General features: G+C 31.5%; 1 protein-coding gene across 1 annotated transcript; it reads right to left on the bottom strand.

Moving 5' to 3' along the window:
• Positions 1-229: 229 nt before the first annotated feature.
• MOS14 (ARM repeat superfamily protein) lies at positions 230-12,951 on the bottom strand. The gene is made up of 27 exons (XM_012224773.4): positions 12,588-12,951; positions 11,702-11,779; positions 11,470-11,532; positions 10,527-10,574; positions 10,300-10,446; positions 9,708-9,839; positions 9,041-9,081; positions 8,336-8,427; positions 6,979-7,106; positions 6,519-6,594; positions 6,234-6,354; positions 6,055-6,154; positions 5,739-5,820; positions 5,395-5,477; positions 4,623-4,739; positions 4,332-4,383; positions 3,960-4,115; positions 3,013-3,136; positions 2,828-2,909; positions 2,658-2,746; positions 2,503-2,577; positions 2,368-2,422; positions 1,939-2,058; positions 1,763-1,855; positions 1,527-1,672; positions 978-1,155; positions 230-843 (listed from the first exon to the last, which is right to left on the bottom strand). Exons 1-27 carry the CDS (start codon positions 12,708-12,710, stop codon positions 565-567), a joined length of 2,880 nt encoding a protein of 959 aa, XP_012080163.1. The 5' UTR covers positions 12,711-12,951; the 3' UTR covers positions 230-564.
• Between the last annotated feature and the right edge of the window lie 4,113 nt (positions 12,952-17,064).

The following is a 17,064-nucleotide window of genomic DNA, read 5'->3' on the forward strand; positions in this document are numbered from 1 at the left end:
TAGCAAAGAGCCTTCCTTTATGGAATGGCATATCTGACCGAGGTTATTCTGAAGACGTTCAAGTCTCAAGCCATTAGGACAAAGAAAGCACCAAAGACCAATTACTAAAATGCAGAAATATAAAGAAACAGAAAATATTTGCACTGATTTAGATCGAGTTATATGAACTAGCAATTGAAAACTGATAAGTAAGAGAGAGAGAGTGAGAGAGTGAGAGAATGAGAGCGTGTTAAAGGAAAGAAGGCATGTGTTGTAGTTTCTCCTTTTCTTTCTTTTTTCGCTATTGCACACAAATTACATCTTTATACTGAAATTTTACCCCAAAAATTGAAGCCAGTGCGGTTCAAACCACTCAGCATCCCACATCTCGACAATAAAAATACAACAATCACCCATTCTCTCCCAACCAATAAAAGGTGAAACCAAAATGATTCTCCTGAAAAAATTGGAGAATGATGAAATAATACACAAATTAAAAATGAATGAAACAGCTAATATACTCATGTGACTCGTCGTGACTAAAGATGAATCCTAAATAAGAATGCATATTTTTCTCTGCCTTCACTATTGTACATTCACCAAATTCAACTTTAGTGGCCTCAATGCCTCTTGAACTATCTGCTGGACTGTTCGGTTTCTCCGACAAACATCAGAAAGTTCTTCAATAGGAGACATCAGGGCATTGATATCCATCCCAGATGCTGCATCTGACAATGCTTGAAAGAATCTTGCACGCTCCACTTCAGTGACTGCTGTCAACGGAATTAGCGAAACACACTCCTTGGCCCACTCCACTGCTCTTGCTCCATATGCACGAGTTAGTGATAGTAAAGCATACATTACCTGGATTTAAAAAAACCCCAAAAAAAAAAAAAAAAAAAAAAAAAAAAAAAAAAAAAAGAAAGAAGAGAACTTCCTTCAATACCCAAACTTAATGCCTGTAATTCAGCATGTAACAGGTTGAGTGTAGGAAATACAGTTTCTAATCGAGAACTAGGGAGTGCTCCAGCTACTGATGCAACCAGAATTCTAGTAATGCTAGCACCTCGGGGAATAATAACACTATCTCTGATGGATAAATATTGTTCCCCCACGCTAGACTTTGCCAGATCAAAGATGTCAGACAAGAATGTCAGTATGGAATTGGAGGCCTCTCTGCAAAGGTTGAATTACAAAGTCAGAACATGTAAAATAAATAGATGTCAAGAAGCACAAATACTTTGAAACAAAATGTAGAAGAATCATAATTTCACTTTGAAATAAAAATATTTTTTTCACGTGATGTATAGTAAAAGAAACATTTATCTATTAACATATGAATAGCTTATGCTGTCCTGACTTTAAAAAACCTAATATTGGTGTATCTGAGTCTTGTATTTATATCTTGTGTAGCTGTTTCATACCATCCAGGGCATTTTGAACCAGTTTCCTTTCTAATTACATGTTTATTAACTAAAATTCACTATTTATAAACCGTGTTCCAACCAAGTGCTTACATACCGATACACAAAAAGGGAGAAGTGTACCTGTGCTGTACTGTGATACCAATCATAGAGCAATCAACTAACAATGGAAACACAGTAGATGGTATAAATATTTGAGGGCAATAACGGATGCATCTCGATGCCAATAAAAAACAATCATCTGCTATGTCAGGTCTGGCAGTGAAGTCCTGCAGGATAAATGTAAGGGTGAATAATGTCATGACAGGTCACAGAAATCCAAACAAGAAAAAGAAATTCATTGGTTGTACAGCTGAAACCTTGATATTGGTTAGAAGACATATTGTGTGCTTGAAGAGAGCTTCAATAAGATTGTTAAGGTAGAATGCACAAGATGGGTCAGAACCAAATATCTGCACCCCAAGAAAAATGGCAGGTCAATTTTGAGATTTGAAAATAACTAATAAATATGCTCACATTTGGGATAAAGTCATACCTTTATTACTTCACTGGAGAGATAAAGGAAGCAAGACTGATGGTGCTGTTGAAAAAGGGCTTGGATCTCTTCTAGCATTACTCCAATTGTGATCCCCATGAACCTACCTGATGTTCTCACCTAAAGAAATTCCAAATTCGTTGACATCTTGAACTAATATATTGATCACTTAAAAAGACAATCAGTGACGATATATTGCAACTTTGTGTAAAGTTGTTCATGGAATCTTTTACTCAAGGTTGCAAGAAACAAGCCTAGAGATTGGTCAACTTAAGAAGCTATTTTGGAACAAATCCTTGGGTATACTCATGCTACAAATAGTTTGAATGTTAGACTAATAAATTTGGCCTGGTTGAGAATCAGTCTTGTTTCTGATTCTTTAAAGTTCAATTCTTTAACATTGCAAAAGGCACAGTTTTGCAAACTCACTGCATATTTGCAAGCTCGACAAAGAGACTCCATTGTCCGCATGTCCCAAGCACGACTGCAGCAGGAAAAACAGATCACAAAACAGTGGAAAACTCATGATATATTTCCATTTTGCATTACTGTCATAAAACTTACAGGTCAAAAATTGCTTTTAAAAGCGGCCAGAGTCTTTGAATAGCATCTGCCACAGCTTCAGGGTGATTTACATACCTGAAAACAGTATTTAGTTGTGCCTAGCAAATATCAAACATATTAAGTTAATAACATAAATAGAAGGATGTCACGCAAACCTAAAGATGTATGCAAGCCGATCAATGTGAACTGTTATCTCACGCGCAGGTCTCTTCTCCAATAATTCAGGACCTTGATTGATGACTCCCTGGTTATTCACATTATTACCTTCCTAATATCAACAGCAACCATATAAAGGATGAATAAATCCACTAGTAAGAAACCTCACCTGTAGAGAAGTAACGACTGGCAAACATAATTTCTCCAAAGCCTGCTTAGCCTGCTCAGGAGGAAGTTCTGTAAGGACCATGCTGCAAAATAAATTTAGCACACAAATCCAAATCAACTAATCAATGCATAATCCATTTCACCATGTAAAAACTAAATTTCAAAGTAATAAAGCACAATATATACCTTAAGGCTTCCACCACATGCAAAGAATCTTCAGCAGAGATTCTAAAACTACCTTCCCCAATTATTGCCCGATGGTATATCGAGAAGAGGTCATCAAAATATCCACAAAGCTTTCTTCGACAATCTACAATCAACATAAAGCATTTCACGTGTGAGGAGATTCTGAAAGAAAAAGTCAACATACATGATAGAATTCAGACATCATGGAAGAATAAGGTGGATGGCAACTGGAGGAAAGTAAGACATCATAAATACAGTTCCAAAAGTAACAAAGACACCAACTACAGAACTGAGAACAAATAATCATATGAAGAAATGATAAGAATCGTTATACTTTAATCTCTATCTTCATGGTTTTGAAGATTCATGCACCTATGATTCTGAACAATCTAGGCTGTTGATTTTGTTCTGTTTCTATCAGTTTCTTCTTTCCATAGAACCACAGCTTCAATGCTGTTAAATTCCAATCAGATTGAGTTTAGAGCTTCTTTTCAAAATTGCATTTTGACCTTTTTTCATTACTTTTTAAAAAATTTTAACTTTTGATAAACCAAGGTACAGGAAAAGCTAAAAGATCTAGCTTCTCTTGGACCTATGTTAGCTAGACTCTTACACTTACACTGACCCACTATAGTGCTTTTTGATCTATTTCAACCACGAGATAATACAGACCACATCAACAACAAAAACTATGCCTAGGTCCCAAACTAGTTGGGTCGGCTATATGAATCCATTGTTTCCAATATCCGCTCTGACCAAATTAATATCAATGCAAAGCAAAATAATAAAATTAAAAGATAAGAGCTTTGCTAAATAAAACTTTACGCATCAGTATGTTAAAAAAATTTGGTAACTGGATGTTAGTAAATTCCAAGAAATTCTATTTCTAATGCTGCCAAGACAAATCAAGAAAGTAGGAATGATTATTCAACCAAGAAATTATGTACCATCACAGATGTGTCTGAATGCCACAGCTGCAGCAGCTGCAGAATCTTCTGATGTCCCCATGCCTTGCATGAGAATTTTCATGACTGAGGATAATAATGGTAATCCATCCGATGCAGCATCAAGCCATTTTGAATATGCTCCAATTGTTAAGCACACTAGAAATTTTGTCATGAAATATCAAGTTCAGTTTTCAAATCAAGATGCCCCTCACTTACTGAGGCGGTGGGACAGGGCTTAGGGACTCGAAATACATGAACTGTCCTGAGCAGAGAGAATAGTTCACAATCTCTGCTTCATGGTGACATTCATGTTCCCTTCTCTGGAAAGTGAAGTAAAAGCTTGAAGGAAATATGTTATAGAAGATTTATAACCTGTCTGAAGCAGCTGGGGCTGATGCGGAAGTTCTAGCAGCAAAGACATAATCTGCGAAACCAACAAAATCTTATATGTGTAAGAGTTATATACGGTAAAACCCTTGAGACAGCATGACAACTGACAGGTACTATTGGCATTCAAGGAAAACATTGCAAATGAACTCCATAAAAATTGTTTAAGGCAGCAAATGATAAACCACATCTCTAATACAGGAACAACTTCTATATGACAACCTGGGCATATAATCAAAAATAGCAAAGGGAGAGGAACTTGAGAAAGATTTGTACCTTCGGCATTACTTCAGCCTCAACGATTGAAACATAGCTTGATACAGCCCTGATGCAAAATAAAGCGGCTTCTGCTGGACGCCATTCACTATGCCCATTCCCCCAGCAAGCTTGAGCCTTGGATGGCATAAAACAACTTCCCATAATAACAAAAAAACAAGCAACAACTAGACAACAGAAATATTTTCTAAATGAGATATCAACTCGGATCATATTGTTAAAAAGTATATTTCACACAGAGCACCTCCAAAAAACATGGTAGCCTGTGGACAACAACAAAAGGATCAAGATATCTATGGATGGGGCTCTAAATTGGTAAGCGCTTTAAAAATGAGTATCATCATTGATACAACCAGATTTTGCATGCTAAAGTGGTTTTTAGGATGATATGATAGCAAGATATCCTTTTGCGCTTTGTTTTTGCTTAAACTAAAGGTATTTCGCTATCCAACAATAATTTGACATGGCAGAATGAAGTATAGTCTTCTCCCAATCTTATGCAGTCTCCAATAGATCAAATAATTAAAAATCTGAACCTTCACTTTCAGAAAGAGAGCACTTGGCTATGGAAGCCATTAGTAAGGTCGATGATTGTTATACGAGAACTCTTGCATTAGCAGCTATCCAAATGAAGATTACCACATGGTTCTAGAGCACATTAAACCAATTTTTTGAACAAAAAATTGAAACTTAAAACTTACTGCCCAGATAATGCCAGAACCACAACAAAGGCAAGTTATAATAGAAATGTCGCACACCCTGTAATACGCACCTCAGCAAGTTTCACGTAAAGAATTTTCAGTGTCGCATCACCCCCTAAAACTGATGCTGCATCAATTAACACGTCCGCAACAGCTAGTAACATCAAAGATTTGATTAGTGTTGAAGAAGAGCTAGATATGGTGTCTCATCCAAGTGAAATTATGAAAAGATAAAAATGGGTAGAAAACTATCTTAGCAACCGATAGTAATCAATGTGATTGACCAGTCACCAACTAAATGCCTCGGCAACACAAGAAAGCATGAAAAAATACCAGACCCAAAGATTAATGCATAAGAAGAATAAACTGAACCACAAAACAATTTGTTTCAACTCAATTGGCTGGTCTAACTCACCATATCTGGTGTGTTTAAAATCCTTGAGGTCTTCAATTGAAAGGTTTTGATAATCTTGGGGATATTGAACTCGAAAGCTAACCTGTTATGAAAGATCATTGCTCTTCAAATTTCTTTACAGGAGAAACGTGGCAAAAGAAGGAAGAAAAATGAACCACTATCCAAAGTTGTTTCATTATTGATAATAGCAAATTTGAGTTTCTGCTAACAAAATCTAGCCTCTACCATATCTAATTGGGGTTAGCCACATTATTGCTTCTCTCCATTCTCCTTGATTGAGGGCAAATTTGAAATTTTGCTTCCAAAAGAAACTCACCAGGGATACAAGTGACTCATAGGCTGGCCGGAAAACTAGCAGCCTCCTACTTCTCTCAGCTTCAATGGACACTTCATCACCGAATGACATATACGAATCCCTGTTAGATTACAATTATCATGTTCAAACTTTCTTCACAAAATGACAAGCACATCCAGCAAAGCTCCAGATGGATTCACCTCTTAGTCAAGACAACTTGAAGACTGTGCCAAAAATTAAATGTCATGGAAGCAATGTCGTATTCTGGATGTGAAGCAACTTCCAGTAATGCATTCACTATCATCATTGATTCATCAGAACCTGGATGGGGGAAGCCAATAACAATATTCAAATGGGAAAGAGGTCATGGTAGAAAAATTGGAGCATTATTCAAGGAATCAGAAGCACTAGGCACATAAGAAGAGGAGGATTAGGGTAGCGACAAACTCTGAGAAATAGTGTCAATAAATTTTAAGAACATATACCAGTTGCAATCAGCTCAACATATGAATCACCCATGTCAGCAAATAATCGAGCAATGGCCTTCACATCCTCTTCATCCTAAAGGAAAATCAAAAGTAAATAGTAAGTTTAAATTTGCAAAGGTGTATCACAATAAATTTATACTATGTACAAGCATATATTTGAAAAGTTCTAGCAATGAAACACTTGAAGCATACTCTCAAAAAGAACTCTAAGGACATAACGATAATATATACTTAAAAGCGAAAACCTACATAGAGAGGCACAATTAAACATGCAAACTAGTTTTCCATAATTTCGGTCCCACATACAAAAGCTAATGAATTGAAATAGACCAGGTCACCACTTTAACAGGAGAACATTGTATTAACGACGCTTTACCATTTACATAATCTCGCCATAATCACTCAACAAAATGCTGGCCCAAAAAAGCCAAGCATTTAAGAACTGTAAATGCTGTACCTTTGAAGGATCCCGAAGTTGTTCCTTCAGACTCATAACTTGAGGCACAAGTACTTGAATTAAAGGCATCTGAACCGAAATACCACCGGAGTTTCCTGATGTTGTATAGTGTATCAATTCCGAAATAACTGCAAAGAGCAAGTAAGTACTTTACCAATTATGCGAGCTAAGCCCATAACTTGAAGCAAAATTTAATTCAGCCATTCACATCTGTTCTAAGATATTCTCCACAAAAAGATGAAAACAAATAAAATAAGCATAACGAAGAAAAGAATAAAGATAATAACAGCAAGTGGAAGATTATCATCCCTCTTTAAGAGGCAGAGGATGGCAGCTTTGGCAGATTTAACACGTTCAAAAAGGCAAAAGGTGCAATTCTCAAACAGCATACATGCTATGGTGAAGTACATCGAACTGGTTGCATTTTAGCTGATTTAAAAGAAAAGACACAAACAAATGCAATCGATTTGCTGCAAGAGGGAATATGAAAAGGAAAAGGGGATAGATAGGAGTTATCCCCTAGTTACTAACGTTGGAAAGAAAAGGACAAAAGGAATTTGTTATACCAAAACCCAATTTCTCTTTTCCTTCAAAAACAACGGAATAATTTTTCTCTCTTCTTTATGTGTAACGAAACCAAAAACTTCAATATGACTAGTTTCCACCACAAACATCCAGTAAACCTAACATGTACATATTCTAAAATATCCCTTAGCCAATGATGGAATAATTTGACAGATCTTATTACTTCAACAAAGCTGCCAAAACCCCTTTTTTGAACTCCTAGTGTCATTTCTCAGTTAAAACAAACCCAACCATAATTTGATCCGTTGTGCTAGAAAACAGAATGCAGATTAATTGTTGTTGCCCACTCATGCCAACTCAAGCTTGATGTCTCCTTTGAGGTCTAAATATTGAATTCTAAAACTACAGGTCCATAATTGTTCATAATGCAACACTTAATCTTGGGATCTCCATAGAGACAATTGATTTTTCAATTTCACTCCTTTGTCTACTATACCAGTAATCTTTACTCTGTTGGTAAACTAGAATTTATATATTGAATCAATTAATTGTTAAATCATTCCACATATTTGATTTACATTGTCTTGCAAAGGGAACATCCTTAGAATTCATATGTTCACACAAAGTTTCCCTTCAGTGACCTTGTGCTGACCATCAGTAGAGGGCAGAAAATACAAGCTGAACCAAGAACATTGCAGATGTTCTTGTGATGCAAGATTAAGCTTTCATAGAATTCAGAAAAAATTAGAAAATAAGCAAAATAGAACACTAAAGAAAAGATTAAAAGGTCAAAAACTTTCAAACAACTTAATTTGTTTCAACTGCAATATACCATTTACAGCCGCCTCTGAAAGTAGCTCAGAATTCAAGCTTGAGAGAGCTGTAAGCACTAATGGATGAGAAGCAAGCACAGAACCAGGTATCCTGAAAACAACAGAAGTTGTATAATTACCACAGAATTTCTATTGAATCCTTTATTTCATGTCTCGATGAAACTTCAGAAAATATCAAGCAAACTGAAGCTTAGCTAAGCAATTAGCTGCTGCATACTGTAGTTTCAACTAAACCATGAGTTTTCACAGTCTAGAAATTAACGCAAACATAAATAAGCAAACAAAACCTTTCCTGAAAGAGAGGGGGTGAGGGGAGATATGAACAGCACTGGAGCTGGCCAAAATATGCAAGACATTCAAACTGTAGCTACTTCCACGCTTAAAAACTGAAAGCAACCAGCCTACTAGGAACAAGATTTTATTGGAGAACTAGCAAAACACCTCAAATCTTTTTTCTTCTTAAGGACAAGATTAATTGCTATATGATAATTTACGATGTAGAAAACCTACACTATCAAAAATCCAGATAATTAATTGCTATATCTGAATATTGGATGAATTTTCTGATATTATACTCTCAGCCAGATGTTATTTAATCAGGTACCACCAACAAAATTTCACCATACAATGTCCAATAATGTCCACCTAAAAATTTTTTGCAAAACACTTCTCTGCCAATAATATAAAGGGGAAAAAACTTGTACCCGTGCTTCAGTCGCAGCCAAGAAGCAAATGCCTCAAGAACCTGAGAGAAGAAACTTCACACATTTAAACTAAGCACACATATTAAATGTCAGAAGCTCAACTTAAAAAGTATATAGTTCCTACAAAAAACATCAAAATAGATCAAGTCATGGAGAAGCCACCATCTATCCTACGTCATTGTATAAGCCAACCTTCATGAAAAATCAATAAGATGACTCTTGGTGGAGCATTTAGAAGCACCAACGAAGTTAGATATCAGGAATCCAGACTTTCCTTTCCAAATTTTGAACAGTGAAGAGCATTACAAGTAAAAAGAACAAGTTTCAGTTTCAAACACTATTATAACAAGTTCAATCCACAATTATGAGAGACTATTCACCAGTTTCAATTTTTCTGTCAACACCACTGGATTACCATTTTGACAACAATCATCCCAAGAACAAATGGCCGGAAGTGATAAGTGATGCAATTGAAGCCAAGTCTATACAGCCCTCAATATGCCCAAAAAATTATTTAACTTGCTTTCACATCAACATACAATATCATCACATAAGTTTTGGCAAGCTTCCACATTCAAAACAGCACAGAATCTGAATAATGAAATATTGCATAATATAAATTGCTGCTAGCTAGAAGTACAGAACCAAAGTATAGAAAAGTACCCACCTGCTCCTTAAGTTCACTAATCTTCAAGCAAGCTGTCAAAATATTAAGAGCAACCTCAATTTGAGAAGTCAGCTCTTTTTCAAATTGGCGGCGTCTTTCAGGACGAGCAGCTATCTTATAGTTGAATACTTCCTGACATGAAAATAAAAACAATTATAAGACCCTTGAGCAATACAAATAAACTGCCAACCAAAACCTATTTTCTTATAAGTGGGCTTAGAGAACATACGGGCATGCACACATGAGAAAATTTTTGCTTTAGTACCACCTTCTATTTTTCAGTTAATGCCATTCTTCATTCCCCTTATTTGAACCTTTCTAGTAGTAATCAACATTCTCTCTATCATTTATTTAATGATCAATGCAAGATCACAAAGATAATAATATGCGATTTTAGTTGATCTAAGCTATTAAGCAGACTCAAGACCTTTGTGATTAGGAAATTTAGCAAGTACAATTCTTTATGCACCCCATAGCATGATTTAGTTTAGACATGGATGAAATTTCCAAAATTCTATTCACCAATATATGAATCTAAATCACAATTGAAGAACAAAATACATTAGAAAAGGCACACTCGTAGCTTATATACCTCTGGCAAAACTGTAAGCAGCTCCAAGAATCCAGGTATATATTCTGGATGAGAATTCATCTCATCCCTAAGCCAATTTACAATACCACCATCTCCCCAATCCTCTGCAGGAACTTGTACAGCCAGGGCAGCAACGGCAATGCTAATCTACATGCCAAGCAAGCAAATTATGTCATCTTGGGATCAAGAAGTTGCACTACAATTGTGCACTTGTAACATGAGCATACCTGAGTCCTGACTTTAGGGGGGCCCCTATGAAATTTTTTCAGTAACGTCTGCAATCAGAATCCATAAATAACATGAGTAAACAGTTAAACAGTAGTTTTATGTGCACGTGCATCATGCACAGGCACATACAAGATAATAGAACCATTTCAAATGGACCCATATAAGTACATAGCTAATAAGACAATGGAGTTAAAACTCATCTTTCATAAATATAGAAAAATAACCAGCAGTCTAAATCTCTCTCTAGTGTCTATGTACATTCTGTTGCAGTAATAGGCAATCAGCAGATTACACCAGAAAGATACACATTTCCAATCACAAAATTCAGCAACAATATCAATGCCAACCCAAAAAATAAAATAAAATAAAATAAAATAATGCATTCATTTCCAGCATGTAAAGAAACCAGCCTTCCGAAGATGATCCACAGGAATCACAATCACTTGCTCCCCCTTGAAAAATGCAGCTTTTAAACACGTAATAGATAACATCATGAAAATTCATTCAGTTCATAGCTAACGTGGCCCTTTTTGGTATTATGTAAATTACGCAAAGATACAGAGCATCTCTTACTAGAAGAATCAATATCAAAAGATCAATGCCTCTAATAAATATTCTTCTTTTCAAGTGCAAACACAATTTTGAATTTCAAGTAACATTGTGGTAAAATAATGACTTAATATGCCAAAGAAAAAGTGCATAATACCTTTTAATCAAATCTAATCATCATAAATTTATATGCTACTTAAAACAGATGAACCGAAACATCATCATCTTCCTACTAGGACAACCAGCATTAATACTAAGGGATTGCTGCCCAGTTCAAATAGCTCATGAATTATAAGGAATGAATTTTATCTGCATAAGGTGATGTAAGTTATAATCCATGAGAACATCAATCTGAGCTTCTTCAATTATTAGAAGATGAATGTTGCCACTCACTGTTAAGGAACTCCGTAATGGTCTAAAGGCTTCAGAAGGCAGTTCCTCAATGTCCCTTTGTACCTAACAAAAAAAAAATGCAAAAAAAGTTCTCAAGCTTCAATCATTGAATATAAAATGAGACAGAAATAGAGTGAGAATCCATAAGATGTTAAAATAAGCAATGCATTAAAAATAGAAAGATTAAAATTGTATAAATAACATGCATCAATTGAATGGAGACAAAAGTTACCTTGCTTCTAAGGGTTTGAGAACAAAAGATTAAGGTTTCCATATTGCTCGTAGGATCATGAAGCAAATTATCGGCAACCTACGAAAGCACAGTATATTAATAAACATATAGCGAAGCAAATAAAAAAAAAATGAACTCTCTTTTCTGGTCATGGGATGGGACCAAAAGGGGAGTGAATAAAGTACATGTCCAATCAGAAATTTAGGATATTGTAACATGCAAAAGTTTCCATATTCAAATAAAAATTACTAATAGACTAATGACTGGGCATAAACTACTAGGAAATTCCCTAGAGGAAAAATAAAATGTAATACTGCCATTAACAAAACCATTCCTTAGGCCAAAACCTGCAGCCCATGTTGGTGGGCAAAGAGATCAATTTTTGAAGCCCATATTCAGAGTATATTAACACTTTCAGCTCAAATAAAAATGCCTACATATCCTAGTTCTAGGCAGTAGATATTATTTTTTGATTATTTTCTGTCTTAGCACCAGAATACAACAATTTTGATTTCCCTGGAAAATTAAAGAAGAATAACAGTCGTATTAAAAATTGAAAACTACTTTTAGTACAATGGTACCTCTATAACACTCAAATTTCAAAATAAACTACACAGCTCAACTTACCAACCTCTCAAAAACACAAAAAAAAAAAAAAAAAGGAACTTTATAAACATAAATATAATAAAATTCCAGTTAAATTCAAAGCTAATACTCTCAACTTCCTCACCACAATTAAAATCAAACGAGCAGTACATCAAGCTCAACCCGAAAATTTAAAATAAAATATCCAACTCTTCTCAGCGAAAATACAAATCTGTGAACTCCGTAACTATTACACTAATCGAACAAAAAAGCGTTCAAAACTTGAGTAGCGGTACAGTACCTGCCACGCATCAATAGAGCGTTGAATGCCTTGTAGATATTCATCTGCTTTGGAGCGAACCTCATCTTGCGGGTGATGATAAAGAGCATTTAGGGCTTGTTTCACTGAATTTTGATGATCCATAGCTCCGATTCAAATCCTAAATAAACCGCCCACACCAATCGATAGATAGAAATAATACAGAGAAGGAGAGAGAGAGAGATATGGATGTATTTGTTAATCTGTAATTTGTTTTTTAGTTTTTTTATATTTTGTTTTCTCAGGTGAAAGGGGTTTTTTTGATAATGGGGTTTTTGGCGCCCCCTTGCAGTTTGCAGTGAAGACGGAGTTCGGGAGATTTTAGATCAGAGAGATTTGGAAAGCGAACAGAAAATTTTGGACCGTCTGATTTATTTATTACTAATCTGTGGATCTTTTTTCTTTCCAACTTGTGCAATATTCTACTTAACATAATCATGGAGTAATTAAGATAATAATTATTTACTTTAAAATGAAAAAATATTTACTAACGAGATGTGGTTCGGTTGGTCTTCTTATCTCTTCTAAAAGATATAAAAAGAGCGAGGTCTTGAATTTGAGTCATCTCCACCACAAAAAGTTATCATCAATTTGGTGAATATTATTCAAAGTGAACGGTTGCTTCAACTGTGTAGCTCATAAAATTATTTTGGTCCATTGGGCTTCCCGTGAACAAAAAATAATTAATTCCTCTAATTGTTTAACCTAACTCTTTAAAATTTAGATAAATTTTGATCAATGGGATTAAGTTAAATATTAATTTATCAAATTTTTTATTTTGTTGAAAAAATATATGACTATCATTCATGAAATTATTTTTTTTAAAGAACTTAAGTACGGTTTTAGGAGAGAAATCGCACTTCAAATATGCAATTTTATCAAATTTTTACTCAATCTCTTTTCCACTTTAGTAGCAATAATAGTTATTTTACTTTATTTCACTTTAAGTGTTCATTTAAGATTTTATAACCATGTTAATTACTTCTTTCGTCCCAAAAAAATAAGTTATCTTTTTTTTTTTTGTTTGTTCTAAAATATAATTTATTTTTCTTTTTTTTTATTATAGTCAATCCTTAAATTGTTTATTATACCTCATTAAATTTTATCTTATTTTCAACAACCCTCATTAATTTTTTCTTATTATTCTAATATAATAATTATTCATTTATTATTTAAAATTGACATAATAAGAAAGTCATATGAATAAAATTGTCGTTTAATCATAATAATTGTTATTTTCTTAATTTGTTGAACATATAAAATGGATTATTCTTTTGGGACGATGGAGTATTTTTTTTTTCTAATTTTACCAATATTTATTAGATGTCATTTATTTTTTATATTTATTAGAAAATCAATAAATTCTAATCATTTTTTTAATCTCAGTAAAAAGAGCAAATATTGCTATTAAAATGCAAGGAATAAAGAATTTTTTAATGATTTAATTTAAACAATTTATTTTATTTAAATAACTTTAATCCATGAATTATATTTTTCAAACCAAACGATAGAAACATTAAAGTCTCATTGAGTCTATCTCACATCCTATAACTCTATATTTTCTCTTAAATAATTTTTTATCTTTTCATAATTTAAACATGCCATATTATGCTATGTATAAAATCAAAAAATATATAATATCTATCTATCTATATCTATACTATATATAAAATTGAGAACGAGGGGAATAATAGAACTATCTATAATACCCTTAATGAATTTTTAAATGTTCTAAAATAAACTTATTAGTGACCAATTAAATTTTATTTTGAATATTATGCCTAATAGATAATTAATGTTATGATAATACCATTAATGAAACTTAAAATGTTCTAAAATAATATTATTAATGACCAATTAAATTTTATTTTAAATATTATGCTTAATATATAATTAATGTTAACTATATACCAATTAAATTTTATTTTAAATATTATGCTTAATAGATAATTAATGTTAACTATATTAATAAATATATTTTATTTTTAATTATTTTAATGTTATATAATAAGGCTATACATGAAAATTAAAAATTCATTTATTTACTATATATGTTTTTAGTTTTATTCGATTTAGGATTTAAATTAAAGGTTGGAGCTAAATACATATTACATATTTCATTTATTTATTATAATTATTTTTCTCTCTTTAACTTAATAGATATAAAATAAATTTATAATCTATCTATATCTATACTATATATAAATGTGGGAATAGAGGGAGGAATAATGAGATTTCCTATACCACACTTAATTAAATTTAAAATGTTTTAAAATACTCCTTAATAATAGCCGATTAAAAAAATTACAGTGTATTAGTTGATTGGATATAATTTATAAAAATTATTTTTTAAGCCAATAATGGTCTGATTGTCTTCTCACCTACGTGAGGAGTAAGAGGTCTTGAATTCGAGTCCTCTCGACCATAAGTGTTTTCATCAATTTAATTATTGTGCAACTCACAGTGTTATTTCGGCCAATCAAATCTCCTAATAAATCAAAAGCAATTAATTTGTAAATAAATACATATAAATAATTAAAAATTTTAAAATTATAAGTTTTATTTTTACTAAATTTATTTTTAGTGAATATAAATGATAATGAGATATTTGAAAATTTTTTATATTTTATTTATTGAATATTTAATTCTTTTAGAAAATATATAAAAAAGAAAAATATATATTTTTTCTTTATGTCTGTATTGTATGATTGGATATTTAAAAAATAAAATAAAATTTCAAATAGAATATATATAATATTTTATTTAAGAGAGAGATAAAAAAGAAGAAAAAAGTATATTATTTTTATTAATGTTTTTGTTACTTATGGTTGTAATATTTGATTGGATATATTTTTTAAAAGTAAAATTTCAAATATAATTTATATAATTAAAACTGCAATGGTAAACAGTTAAAATTTTTAATTTTAAAAAAAAATATTTTATTGATATATTTATATATCTATGTACATTGAAATGTTTTTTTTTTTATTAGGTGAGTTACCAATTTAATTGTTGTATATCCTGCTGTATTATTTCGGCCCATCAGACCTCCTAATGAATTGCAAAAAAAATAAAAATAAAAATAAATATATATATATATAAGCATTTCAAAATTTTAAGTTTTATATTTAGTACATTTATTTTTAATGAATACATGTGATAATGAGACATTTGAAATTTTTTTTATATTTTATTTATTAAATATTTAATTTTAAGATAAATAATTGAACTTTTAATTTAAAAAAACATAATATTTTATTGATATATTAATATATTTATATATATTGAGAAATGTTTTTTTTTTGTTAGGTTAGTTTTGAAAGAGTTTTATTATTAATAATAATTTTTTATTTTTTTCATTACTTAATAAATTGTAACTACTATCATTTTAATTTATTAAAAGATTTATATCTCCATTACAATAAATAGATGGTCTATTGATGATTAAGCATTTTTAATTTTCTTGATATTTTTTCTCTTATATCTTAAATATGTTTGAATTAAAAGAAAATAGTGTCTAGGGAACTAAAAAAAAAAAAAAACTAGAATTATATATTTCTGTTTGAGGTTTCTAGAATTTGTATGTATGTGCATATATTACTTTTTCCGATACACTGGGTAAGTAATACTGCCACTGTACTCAAAGTGATTTTCATTATCAATTCAGATTATCTTCTCATTTATTTTCTTTTTACCTAGCATGAAAAATAATTGCTTATTATTCTTCATTATAGTTGTATATAAATATTGATTTAAGGTTGAGGATAGGAGGTTGAAAATTGAGTGATGATTTTTTTTTTTTTTAGCACCTATTAGGGTTTTAAAAATCTGCATTTATAAATTATGGACTAAATGATTAGGCTTAAGGATTGAATTGAACTTTATTCTAAGATCACTTTATTATTTAAAAATAGAATTAGTTACATAATGAGTAACATTGCAAATAGTTTATACGACAAAGTACAATTCAAATTAATCACTTGCATTTATTTTAATCTAAATAAAATTTATAATTTAATATTATATAAATTAAAAATGAATATATAATGAGCATAGTCAACTTGCAATGCACATTATACAAAAGACTAGTACTATATATAAAAGTGGGAATGAGGGAGGAATAATGAGATTTTTCATATTATCCTTATAAAATTTAAGATACTCTAAAATAACCTTAGTCATAGTGAAAAATTTTAACATAAAAAAAAAATAATATCTCTATAATTTGATTGGATATTTTTTTAATAGTTAAATATATATAGATAATGAAGCGTTTGAAATTTAAAACTTTACTATTATTATATTGTTATGTCTAATTATATTATATTTCATTATATTATTATATAAATTATTAATAATAATTTAATAATTTTAATAATTCATTTTATTATTATTTATTATTTTGTTTTTATTTACGATTATTGTAATTTATTTCGACATTATTAGTTTAAATGAAAAT

The sequence above is a fragment of the Jatropha curcas genome, chromosome 10 (genome assembly GCF_041381405.1).
Source record: "Jatropha curcas cultivar XTBG-Jc1 chromosome 10, XTBG_Jcur_1.0, whole genome shotgun sequence".
In the NCBI taxonomy this organism is placed as follows: Eukaryota; Viridiplantae; Streptophyta; class Magnoliopsida; order Malpighiales; family Euphorbiaceae; genus Jatropha; species Jatropha curcas.

Coding starts and splice junctions, on each gene's coding strand:
- MOS14 (XM_012224773.4), bottom strand. CDS start 12,710: ATGGATCATCAAAATTCAGTGAAACAAGCCCTAAATGCTCTTTATCAT. Junction 4,384..4,622: donor AGGCTGAAGTAATGCCGAAG/GTACAAATCTTT, acceptor TTGGTTTCGCAG/ATTATGTCTTTGCTGCTAGA. Junction 2,059..2,367: donor GTCGAGCTTGCAAATATGCA/GTGAGTTTGCAA, acceptor GAATTTCTTTAG/GTGAGAACATCAGGTAGGTT.